General features: G+C 43.0%; 1 protein-coding gene across 2 annotated transcripts in view; it reads right to left on the bottom strand.

Moving 5' to 3' along the window:
* The window catches only part of MAPKBP1 (mitogen-activated protein kinase binding protein 1), a 255,393-nt gene that overhangs the window by 94,994 nt on the left and 147,145 nt on the right, over positions 1–13,254 (bottom strand). For both annotated transcript variants that reach the window (XM_073609140.1, XM_073609141.1), the window contains exon 6: positions 6,803–6,973. In XM_073609140.1, coding sequence (XP_073465241.1) covers positions 6,803–6,973 — 171 coding nt within the window. The remainder of the gene's footprint in view (positions 1–6,802; positions 6,974–13,254) is intronic.

Raw genomic sequence — 13,254 nt, 5'->3', positions numbered from 1 at the left:
AAACTGTAATTTGGGTACAACGTCGCGTGACCGCGCAATTGTCATTCAAAGTGTGACAGCCCTGAAAATTGGCCTGGGCAGGAAGGGGGTGAAAATGCCCTGTATTGAAATGGTTAATGTATACCCTGGTTACTGATCGGATCAAAGAGGTATCTAGTAATTTCAATCCATGTATGGGCAGTCCATCTATCGATCAACTTGTGTACAACCAGCCTGTTGGGCGTTTCCCTGAACGATCAGTGCCACTGGCTATAGCCATCAACACTGATTATTGCATTCTGGCAGCGGAAAAGGCTTCCCGCCAGTGGCGACTGGTGCTCAATATCGCACAGCAAACCCCCCCCCCCCCCCACGTCGCGGGACGGACGGGAAGGCGGTCAGTCCAGCTTTACCTGCTCCTTGCTCCAGCTTAAACAGGCGTTGCTTCTCCTCCTGGTCGAACAGGAAGTGGGTCCTGAGGCCGATTGGCCGGGAGTCATTAGACTCCCTGGCTAATTGGCTCTCAGGACCAGCTTCCTGATTGACCGAGAAGAGAAGCAGGAAGACATTAGCTAATTCGCTGTCACACAACCCTGCGCCCCAAGCCCACCCTTTTTTTGAAGCCAATTAGAGCCTCAGGCTCTAATCATGCGCTTAAAAAAAAAAATCCATTGAAATCTTTGCATCCGGCACCCTGCATGTAGATTAGGGGCCAGGCACATGGATAATGGGGGCGGCGTCCCTGCTCCCTACTGTCAGAATAAAATACCACAGCGGGAGGATTCCCACATCGAATGTGTGGATGGGGGAAAATCTGATCTTTTTTTCCTTCAACCTTGCTGGTTGAACTAAAATAAAAAAAACAAAAGGTCAATGTACCGGATGCCTTAATTACCTCTGTACATCAGGCAGTCTAAACGTATTGATCCTCTTATCTCTCTGCTGATTGAAAATAGACTCAATGCAGTAATGACTGACTGCACGTCAGACAACGTGACCTAGACTGCCTAGGCCAGGAACTGTTATTTATGTAAAAACTGTGGTCACTCTCTTTGCTCAGAACTATAACACGATTTTTACAGTGGTGATATCACTACAATGCAGACTTCATGTCAAAGTGTATCTAGAGTTAAGCTGGCCATAGAGGCATTGCTTTTTCCTGATCAGTTGGTAGGCTGATAAAAACAAACAGATTACACCCAATCACACAAGCAAGGTGGATCAGGGAATCCTTTCCACTGAGCTATTGTATTCTGACAGCAGGGACTCCTCCGCTCTCAGATCAACTGTGAAGCTAATTGGCTGCCTGAAAATTTACTGAACCAACCAATCTTAGATCCATCTACGCCCAACTTTTGGTTCAATTTGTATTTTAAGGGCAGTTTCATAGGAAAAATAGAATTATCTGGAATTATGATGAAGACATATTGGCCACATAATCACAATTTTGCAATCAATGCCAACAACTACTGTATCACAAAGTGCCACGCCTAACTATTCATCAAAACTGTATTTGCCAAAATGTGTAGGCGGAGAAAGGCTACATGACATCTACACGCTGCCGAAGTGTTCCATGGAGTGTGATTCGGCCATATTTGATATTGTACACACAACTCTGTGATACCAATATTGACAGGAGTGCAATATACTTTTATAAACAGTTTTACTGGATTTTACACTATGTGGAGCGTTGGTCTCCTTTCTTCTTTTTAAACATGGGTGCATTTGGGAATATGGGTTTGAAAAAGTGCTGTACCGTCTGTGTCTCTAGCTGGCTGTTCCCAGGTCTGAGCTTTGTGTCCTGCCTTCCTTAAAGTGGTTCTAAAGCCTAGACATCTTTTACCTTATTGCAACACTTGCATTAAGGTAAAAAATGTTTAGGCATTTTGGCCCCTCAGCCCCCCCCCCACCACCACCAATACTTACCAGAGCCCTCATTTGATCCAGTACTGTGCACACCTGCATCTCTTCTCTCCACTCACTTCTCGCTGGCTTTTCTAGGGCACCAGGAGCCATTGGCTCCCTGTGATGCCAATCAAAGTCAGTGACACTGGAGTGGGGGGGGCGGGATTGAGTCCCACTGTCTGTCAATGGATGCAACAGTGGGGCTTGGGAGCAAGCACGCATGAGTGCCCCCATGAGAAGCGGCTCCCCATGGGGGCATTGGTCAGAGACTGGAACAGGAAGAAAACAGGCTGACCGAGGATAAGTGGGAGGTAGGTGAATCACACACGCCTACCCACACAGACAGGGGCTGGGACAGTAGGGAGTGTAGGTAGGGCTAGGGGGGTCTCTCATCCATCCTCCTCTCTCTCACCCTCCCTCACCCCCTTCTCAGCCACCCTCTCACTCACCCTGATAAAAGGGGGGGCTCTCTGGGGAGTCCGATCTAAGGAAGGGGGGCTCTCTGGGGAGTCCGATCTAAGGAAGGGGGGCTCTCTGGGGAGTCCGATCTAAGGAAGGGGGGCTCTCTGGGGAGTCCGATCTAAGGAAGGGGGGCTCTCTGGGGAGTCCGATCTAAGGAAGGGGGGCTCTCTGGGGAGTCCGATCTAAGGAAGGGGGGCTCTCTGGGGAGTCCGATCTAAGGAAGGGGGGCTCTCTGGGGAGTCCGATCTAAGGAAGGGGGGCTCTCTGGGGAGTCCGATCTAAGGAAGGGGGGCTCTCTGGGGAGTCCGATCTAAGGAAGGGGGGCTCTCTGGGGAGTCCGATCTAAGGAAGGGGGGCTCTCTGGGGACCCTGATGTAAGGGGGGATACACATTCAGATATGTAATGAGATATATATACACACACACACGTATATTATATACTTGTGTATGCCCGCCCAAGCGTATGACTCTTTACTTCGCTGCTATGGGCTCTAGCCCCATATCTTTTGTGACCTAGCAATGCCCCTGGTACTTCTCATAGCCAATACTGTAGTGTATCACCAATCACATTACATTTTGCAAGGCAGTTCGGATTCTGACTGATGTCTTTCAAAAACCTTGTCCAACATTTCAAAATGTGCCACAAAAGATCGTTCCAGTATAACTGGCCCTCACAATGAGGAGTAAGGGCTCACCCACAGCTAAATATATGCAGCAATGCATGTTACTACACGCATCAGGGATTGATTTACTTAAGGCAAATAGACTGTTCAGTTTGCAAGGGAAAATTGCACTTTGCAAAAGAATTTTCCCTAAAAAACTTCACTTTGCAAAGAATATCCAATCATGTGCAAGGAAAATTAAAAAAATAAAAATAAAACAAATCATAATTTTTGCTTGAACATGATTGGATGATGGAAGTCAGCAGAGCTTATTCTCCTTTGCAAAGTGAACAGTCCCTTTGCCTCTAATAAATCAACCCCATTATGTAAGAGAATAATTTAGAACAGGGATTTTGCATGGGATGGGTGTATTTATAAATGTACAAAACTGCAAAATATGTTTTTGTACATTTGCCATAATTATCAATTGACTTGGTTAACATGCAAAAAAAAAAAAAAACACAAGCTTAACAGACAGCCGGTTCTATAAAAGCACACTTCACTGAATAGATGTGAACTCAGAATGAGTGGAATTTCTATTTAAAATGCATCAGTAAGGCCTCATTCGCATAATTGATTGGGACCAACCGTGGTACCAAAAGTATCAGGGTTATCTGTGGCAGGGATCACAAATATCTGCGATCAGTCGTAGACAGGTAACCTGTACAAATCAATGACAGGCTGACAAGCACCATGACTGTTCACATTATTCCACACATCCGAGTGGTTACATGTAGTTGGGGACAGATGAGCGGCCCTGGGCACAAACTGTCTGCTTCCATGGCTCATCATTTGCCCCCAACACATATAACCCACTTGTTGCGTGTGCACACCTGTGATTTCAAAGATTTATGCTGATACTTGCTGTACAATGGCTCTAATCAGCCATATAAATGAGGCCTACAAGTATGTTAGGCTGCAAGAAAGGGGACAAGTGTGAATAGACCCTACAGGAAGACTGAAGTTCTGTAAGGTTAAACCACACTTGATTTATGCCTCTACATCCAAAGAGGTGCTTTTGCAGTGAAATGTAAATGAAAAAACCTAGCACTTTGATACATCTGTCCCACTGTGTCTAAACATACAATTCCTGGTATATTCGGGGAAGCCATTCCCACAGTAAGAGGAATACAAACCTTTCTAACCCCTTAAATGGCAGTTGGATGACTTCCCTAAAATGACGTGATGTAGAAACAAAAGAAAAAAAAAAATCAGGCACACTAAATCTCATGTACAAAAAGTGTCTGAAAGAAAAATGACAACCCCTAACAAACCAATCATATTCTTTCCTTCTCCTAACTTTACAACTGCCAGAATCTGACAAGCTGTTACAAGGCTCGCTGCGGGTTTACTGCCAACACTGAATCAAATGTGAAACGGCGGACTGCTGCCCACAACATTCACCCGTCGGTTTGCCTTCATTGTACCACCCAGATTACACAAATAAAGTGGAGGATCAGCTGAACAAACCTAAAAAATTCCATTTAAAAGGGATACAATTTAATCACTTCCCTCTTCTTGCTTTATTCAGTTAAGGAAAAAGGTGGACCCACTTACAGAATTGCTATAGAGAATATGTATATGCTTGAGCCCTTGTTCACACCAATGCGATTTGTCGGGCAATTTGACAGTTCAAAATCGCATGACAAGTCACATCCTATTTATAGCAATGGAATTGGTCAAATCGTTGCGACTAAAGTCGCAGCGACTTTGAAAAAGGTTACTGCACTACTTTTCTTCGATTTCATTGACTTGCATTGACTTCTGTTAAATTAAGCCACAATGAAATCGGAGATCCAAATTGTACTGATATGCGGCTTTGAAATCGAGCTGAAGTAGCCTGATTTCAAAGCCACACTGGTGTGAAACAGGGCTTAACATGCATTTTCACGTGTTGAAGTGCAGTAAGCTAAAGGATTAGGTCACCTTTGGATACAGGTTACATATTTCACCCGTTTTTAGGGTGGAACATGTAACATGTTCCCAATGCTTTAGTTGCGTGAACTTACCCTTTAAGGCAAGGGTAGGCAACCTTGGCACTCCAGCTGTGGTGAAACTACAAATCCCATCATGCCTGTGATTGTCAGGGTCTTGCAATGTCTCATGGGACTTGTAGTTTCACCACAGCTGGAGGGCCGAGGTTGCCTACCCATGCTTTAAAGAGGAAGTAAACCCTGATGGATTTTACTTCCTCTTTCGCTCCCTGTATAGCCTGCAAATTAAAAGCATAATGGGCTAGTATGCATCGCATACTAGCCCATTTTGTGATACTTACCTGCAAAAGAATCCAGCGATGTCCCCTCTGTAGGCAGCGTCCATCTTCAAGCCCCTCTTCCTTCTGGGCCGCGGACTCCGGCTCTGTGATTCGCCGGAGCCGCGTGACGTCACTCCCGCGCATGTGCACAGTAACGGCACACGCTAGGAAAGAAACGGCGCGGTGTTTTGTTTCTTCCCCGCGCATGCGCCCTTCACTTTATTGGCGGACTACAAGTGAATTATCTCCTAAACGGTGCACGTTTAGGAGATATTTCCACTACCTATAGGTAAGCCTTATTCTAGGCTTACCTATAGGTAGAAGTCCCAAAAAAAGAGTTTGCAACCACTTTAAAGCATTTAAACTTGTGTAACGCGTTTAGGTGCATCAAGCGCTTGGGGGTTAATTAATTTCATTGGCCAGAATAATAATTTATTCTGGCCACTGAAATGAATTAATGTTTAAACACTAAAAGTGTCTAGTGCTTAGGCGGGTTAAACGCATTTAGGTGTGTCAAGCAATTTTTTCTGCCCAAACTCTGCTACTCCTGGATGCACTGGCTGTGGGGTTTTTTTGTTTCTGCCTCTAAATGCCTATGTGTGCATGGACACATAGACTAACATGCGGGGGCATTTTGTGGCAGGGAAAAAAATGCCAAACACCCCTAAAACAGCACAAAAAATGTCCAGTGTGCATGAGGCCTAAAGCAGCCATTAATTTTAAATTAATTATCAATGCTTAAAAACAAAATAAACAACACCTATCCTATTTTTAATAATGCAGTGCACCACAAAGCATAGAGTATCTGCATCTGTGCATTTTGTTCTGTGCTATAGCATAGGCATCCTTTCTTAACAGCACTTTAAATGTGTGCCAAAATGGTTTATAAAGTCTGAGACCCCTTTGACACTGTGCTGCCCCGGGCGTCAGCGGTAAAGCGGCGCTATTTTTAGCTCCGCTTTACCGTCGTTTTAGCGGCGCTATTCGGCCACTAGCGGGGTGGTTTTAACCCCCACTAGCGGCCAAAAAGGGGTTAAATCTGCCCGCTGCAGCGGCGCTTTGCCAGCAGTATAGCAGCGCTGCCCCAATGTTTTCAATGGGCAGGGGCGCTTTAGGAGCGGTGAGTTAGGAGCGGAGGAGTTTACCGCTCCTAATGCGCTCCAAAGAAGCTGCTGGCAGGACTTTTTCTGACGCCCTGCCAGCGCACCGCTCCAGTGTGAAAGCCCTTGGGTCTTTCACATTGGAGAAACAGGAGCCGCTGTTTCAGGGCACTTTGCAGGCGCTATTTTTAGGCCTATAGCGCCTCAGTATGAAAGGGGTCTAAAAATACTAAAAGAAGGGCTGTCTGCGGTTTCTTCAAAAACTGAGGACAGACTCCCATCTGATAATGATCTTTTTCTACAAGCAAGACTGGACAAGTGAGAAATCTAACAAGGATAAAATGAACAAAACAAAACTGTGAAAAATCATGACACTGCTGTGTATTTACATTGCAGTTAATCTTCAGAACTTACTCAGAGGGAGTAAAACCAGGACTCACCTTCCATGACCACACATTGACAATCATGTCATGCTGGTATCCCACTGATACAATGTATTTGGAGCTAGGAGAGAAAGCCACACAGGCCACCCCATACTTGTGTTCTTGAAGTTCTGCCACCTGTGTCCTTTCAGCCACATCCCAGACCCGTACTGCTGGCATGTGTCCGCTCTGCAAGCAAAGTTAGACCAAAGTTAGGAAAATCATTTTCCTACTGACATACACAATATACTACACTCTCATTAAAACCAAATCATTATAAACGGTCAATACATGCTATATTACATTGTGTTCATACTAATTTTTCCACTAGATCATTAGCTTTATGTAGATTGCAAAAAAATTGGTTGATCCTGCTGTTCACTGTCCCCCAATCCTTGTCAGTGTCTCCACTGCAGCCTGAGATTGTGTAGACCAGCCGTTGCCACACCTACTGAGCATGCTCCAGATTCAGTCCCTTTTAAAGCTGTTCATTTCCTTTTTTTTTTTTCAGTGCAGCCACACATAACTATATAGTCACACATGCGGGAGTACACACAGTGGCATATTGCAATCCCTTCCCTTCCTCCTCTTCCATGACCTCGTATTGCTAAACACTATAGGGATGGGATATATACAATGTTGATTGATTGAGGCTTCACCTTCCTGTTAATCCCAGCACAGGCTAGAGGGGCATGACACAGCCTGTGATTTGCAGAACCTCCTCCAGATATCTTTATAGTGTGAAGATACTGAAAGCTTTGATCAGTCAATGTAAATTCCACCAACACCATGCTATTGCAAAAAAATAATAAACATTTCCTTTGAAATATAGATTTGTACTAAGATATAAAAACACTTTGTTGCTTTTTTTTTTTTTTTTTTTTATTCTCTACTCTGAACTCTAAGCTGTATTTTTTTTAATGTCATGTGACCAGCACAGCACCAATTAGTGCTGTGCAGACACAGATTGATAGTCTAGGCATCCTCTTCTGCTACAGAGGATACATCAGCAAAGTATTAGACCCTCCCTCAGATCCTTCCCTGAGGATGGAAAAGACCTGGAAAACATCATGTGACTGCTGAACAGCAATGATTAAGGTGGTATTAAACCCAAAAAATGTAAAATATTGCTGCTTACCAATTATTAGATTTGGTGGCTGCATCTTTTTATTTTATCTTTTTTTTTAATTTTATTTTTTATTAATTTTCAATACACAAATGTACACATACAATCTTTAAGCGCCTTTTCCACTGGTGTTCTGACCAGTAATACAGTACACCTCCTGTGTCTTACAGACACCACTCTGGATGAAGGAGCAAAGAGGGTAGATTTGGATAGCAGCACTGTCAGTCTGTTGGGAGGGGAGCGTTGAATGTACTAGCTGATTTTAAAACAGTAACAAATAGAAGCTGAATTCCAGCTAATTCTTTATAATTAGTTACAGCAAACTGTTTTTCCTTTTGGGATAAAGGTTTTACATAAATAAAAAAAAAGCTCTTGCAGTGTTTAAAAACAGACTTACTAGCTGGATCACCAGAATAAAATAGAAAGACATTAAAAAAAAGAAAAGGAATAGAGCCATCACATCTCAGAATTGCTGTAAGCTGCAATATAATAAATGTTTGGGTTAAAAAAGGAAGTAAAGGCAAATTTTTGAAAATGTGGGCCCTAAAATGTAAATTATATAGCAGAGTTTACTACTGCTTTACATAAGGTACTTTTTAATATTAAATACAGTGGTACGGTCTTCATATATGAATAGAAGGGATAATGGCAATGAAACATTGTATATTTAGAATATATAGAATCACTTTAAAAAGTAGAGTTAGGCCCCTTTCACACATGCGGACCTGAACGGATGATCCATGCAGTTCTATGGAGCGACGGATGTCAGCGGTGACATGTCAAAACATCCGCTCAACTCAGATGGATGGAAACCCTATTTTCCATCCCATTGGCGGATTGGATGAAAATGGACAGGCGGTCCATTTTCATCCGATCTCCCCATAGAGGAGAGCGGAGATCTGACAGGTCCGTCTCTGCACAGTGAGTGGTAACGGAACTGTCATCCGCCGGCTCAGCGGGGATCAGCGGAGCGATCCCTGCTGAGCACGCGGAATCTGTGAAAATGGATCCGCATGTGTGGAAGGGCCTAATGCAATACAGCATTAACATGTAATATTAGGTTTCTCAAAAACACAGGTGGAATAATGCCAGGGATGGAAGTGATGGAAAAAGGAAGTAGATATTTTATAGGAAAACAAAGACTGCCCTTTTCCATTTTTCCAGACCTAAATGTGACAGGTAACCTGATATAAACAGACACAAGTCAATTTACACCTGGCCGCCCACAGAGACTTTACAGGTAAAGAGCAATAAACAGGGGCAGGTGTCATGAAAGTGACATCTGTCTTGTTCAGCTGTGATTCAGCAGGAGATCTATTCACAAATTCCCTGCTGAAAGGAGCACACCGAGCTGTGTGAAAGGACCCTCTACAGGTTTAAAAAAAAAAAAAAGAAGAAAAAAAAGAAAAAAAGGGAAGCATAACATACGATGATTTTGTATATCGTCTCATCGCCCCACTATGGCAACCATTGCCTGCCACAGAGCAACTCATATGTGGAATAGTTGCAGGAACCTTCATTCACCTCTGCAATATCAGAATTCTACTTTGTAAGGAAACAGCATTAAAGAAAACTGTACTGATAGAGCCTGAAGAATGTCAAGGCGATTCTATTTATGAAAATACTAGCTGCCAGGTGGTCAAGCTGATCCAATAACTTCAACATTGAGGCACATATCTGAGTATCCAGATCAGGATTTGACTTCACTCACTTTTTATTCTGCTCTCTTATTCCAGGTCAGTATTGAAGCCAGGAACCGGCAGACACCAAGCCTCAGACTAGTATAGTACAGTAAAACCTTGGTTTAACATTAACTTGGTTTGAGAGTGTTTTGAAAGACAAGCAACATTTTTAAATAAATTTTGACTTGATATACAAGTGATGTTTTGATATACAAGTAGAGTCAAGTCACAACTGAGTATAAAAGAGAAGAGAAGCGCCTTTAAGTGTAGCAATATGGTTACACTTAATGAAGGTACAACATTTAGCAACTCACATGGTTGATGATTAAAACAGGAACATCTAAGTATGCAGGCATCCGGGGTAAAGCTGTCCACATAGCCCGTCCTCTGCACCGACATCAACGTCATCCCTTCCACTCTGCACTCCACGAGTGGTTCAAGCCTCGCTTTCAGATCGCTCTACTGCAGGGGAGTCTTCCCGGTTACGATTGCAGACTGACAGCGGTGAGAGCCGGTGGTGCCGGGGACGGTCTATGTGGACAGCTTTACCCCGTATGCCTGCATACTTAGATGTGCCTCTTTTAATCATCCACCATGTGAGTCAATAAATGTTGTACCTTCATTAAATGTAACCATATTGCTACACTTAGAGGGGCCTCTTTTCTCTTTTATACTCTGTAGCTCCCGCTGGATTTTGCTTCTAATCCCCTTGTGGGTGAACATTTTATGGTTAGACAACCTGGTCACATTGCTCTAATCTTTTTAGAGACTATAAACTGAAGGACTTATGAATAAATGATTGTGGAACGAATCATCTGAGTTCCCCATTATTTCTTATGGGGAAACTCGCTTTGATATACAAGTGCTTTGGATTACAAGCATATTTCTGTACTTACAATGCAAGGTTTTACTGTACTTTTATACAGAAGAATCATAGTAGCGAGCCTGCAGCAAGCCTACCACAACCTCAACTGAGTGATCACAAAGCTGCACTCTGACCCTGTGGTCACTTTTAAAAGTTAAATAAGCAGATAATTTTAAAAACAGGAGCCTGTGTGCATGTTCATGAACTTTGTGGAGTGTCAAGCCAGGCAGCGTCAATATGCAAACTTTCACCAGTTTTTAGAGTCAAATCTCTAGACTGGCCTCTTGCTGCCTTTCAGTTTTGGGTAAATACTGCGGTACAGGAGGGGGCTGGCGAAGACCTGCATTAACAGATTGCTTTGAATTTCAGGGCATCTAGGGTGAACAAGCTTTGTGAGTCTTAAAGGATAAGTTCATCTTTAAAAAAAATATATTACTTTGTTAAAAAATAAAAATAAATGTGAGGTGGCGGATGCTCAACATGTTACACCCTAAATACAGGTGTAAGATCTTGAAAGAGGTGAACTTATCCTTTAACACCTTGGTCACACTGATGTTAAATCCTTCACTTGAAGTAGCAGGATTTCAAAGTAGTGCTACTTCAAGATGCTACTTGGAAGACATCTGTGATTTCATGCACAGAGGTCTATGCAAGTCGCACCTTAACTTGCAAAAAATGGTGCAAGAACTACTTTCAAAATCAGTGTGACTCCGATGGAGTCGGAGTCACACCAATTTGACTGCTTCCACTGCAGACAATAGAGTGCGACTTGTCATGCAATTTTAAACTATCAAATCGCATGACAAGTTGCACAAGTGTGACCAGGGGCTAATGCAGGCACTTCAATATCACCTTTTTATTTTATGTGCCATCATGTTTAATTGTGGGCACCCAGCTGTGTCAGCTTGCAGCTTCATAGTCAGGTGCCCACTGTGCATGCGTGAACCGCGCTGCACATTGTGAATGGTTTCCCATTGGGGAGATTTATGCTAATTTCCTCTCCCAGAGACATCCTCTCTTTTCTCAATGGTTAAGGTGTTTACATTGGGACATTTCTCCTTCCTCCTTGCTCTGGTGACACCCCTTTCACACTGGGGCTGGGCCACGTTAGCGCTAGAGCGCCGCTTTACTGCCGTTTAAGTGCCGCTCTTCGGCCGCTAGCGGGGTGCTTTTAACCCCAAAAAAGGGGTTAAAAACTCCAGTTTTGCGGCGCTTTCAAAACGCTTCCCATTCATTCCAATGGGCAGGGGTGTTTTGGGAGCGCTGTATACAGTGCTCCCAATCCGCCCCAAAGATGCTGCTTGTAGGACTTTTTTTCCCGTCCTGCAAGCGCACCGCCCCAGTGTGAAAATTCACACTGGAATGAATGAGAGGCAGTTTTCAGGTGCTTAGCAGAGGCTATTTCCAGAGCTAAAGCGCCTGAAAACCGCCCCAGTGTGAAAGGGGTCTTAGGATGCATGTTAACAAATTTAAAAAAAATGGAAATTCAAAGTCAAATATTTCACATTTTTATGCAAGTAATGTAACATTTACAACCAACCATTCCTCTGGATGAAAAATTTCAGCCTAGCCGATATAGAAAAAATAATTGGGGAAAAAAGGCAAATGGAAGAAAATGTAATTTTTGTCCATGGAAGCCAATCACAAGTCAAACAAAGAGAATAGTCTGGTGCTACCCATGATACACCTCCATCCCTGTATTGATGGTAAATAAATATCTTTGAGTGAATATTCTATAATATAGGGGCCTTGATAGAAAGGTCCCATACTCACAAGCCGGAAAAACCAATATCCCAAACAAAGGCTTGTGAGTATAGGGCCTTTCCATCAAGGCCTCTATATTATACAATATCTACTCAAAGATATTTACCATCATGATATATATTCTCTATTGTTATTTCGATTTTATAGATACAGTACATATATGACCACTCCTGAAGAGAGTATTGCCTCGCAAAACGCATTGAGTTATAGATACTTGTATATTGTTTTATATCATTCATTAATGTAACATATGATTTCCAATATTGCTTTTATCATGTTGTTCTCAAGTCGGCTGGCATTTATGTCTATGTATCCAATATATGATGATGGTATACATTAACAATAAACTGTGACCTTATGTTTACTTTTTTATTACATTTATTGGCCCCATGGGCAAAATTCTGCTTTTTATTTGCAACCAATCACAAGTCCTCTTTCAAACAAGAATTGTAACGACTTGCTCACGAGGGTTCCAAGTGAATGTACATCCATGTTTTTTGCTCTAGTTTCTAGTGCCCAGCCACAACAAGTTACTGATCACTTCCAGTGTACATCACATCCCCTGGACACAAACTTAAATGTTTTTGATGAGGAAAAACTGAATACAGAAGTGGAGACCGGAAGCTGGAGAGGTCAGCTGTAATTTGTGGATGACCACTGGAAGCAGATATAGCTTCTACTTAATGCTGTGTAAGTACCAGGGAATTTTCTGAAGGTTTATTGGCTTGTCAGAGTGGACACATGTCTATATAGATGAAAAAAAAGCCCAACATCTGGGTTGGACTATAAATAGATGTCCTGCAGAAAACCAGGCAACGACGAGATGGAAAGAAACTACCAACATCTGTGCAGCCTAATTATGGAGGACAGAACATAGAGGGAAGGATGGCGTGAGCTGCACCAGGACTACACACATGGCCTGTTTAGCAAAAGTTAGGCAAAGCGTGTGACTACCAGGTATGCAGTCCAGCATCTTCCTCCAAAAAGGAGGAAGATGTCTTCTTTGGGCAGCAGAGCCGTAGTTTCCTAATGA

Source organism: Aquarana catesbeiana, linkage group LG13 (assembly GCF_042186555.1).
Source record: "Aquarana catesbeiana isolate 2022-GZ linkage group LG13, ASM4218655v1, whole genome shotgun sequence".
NCBI lineage: Eukaryota > Metazoa > Chordata > Amphibia > Anura > Ranidae > Aquarana > Aquarana catesbeiana.
Note: the sequence above shows the minus strand (reverse complement) of the source record. Positions and strands in the feature narration are given on the sequence as shown.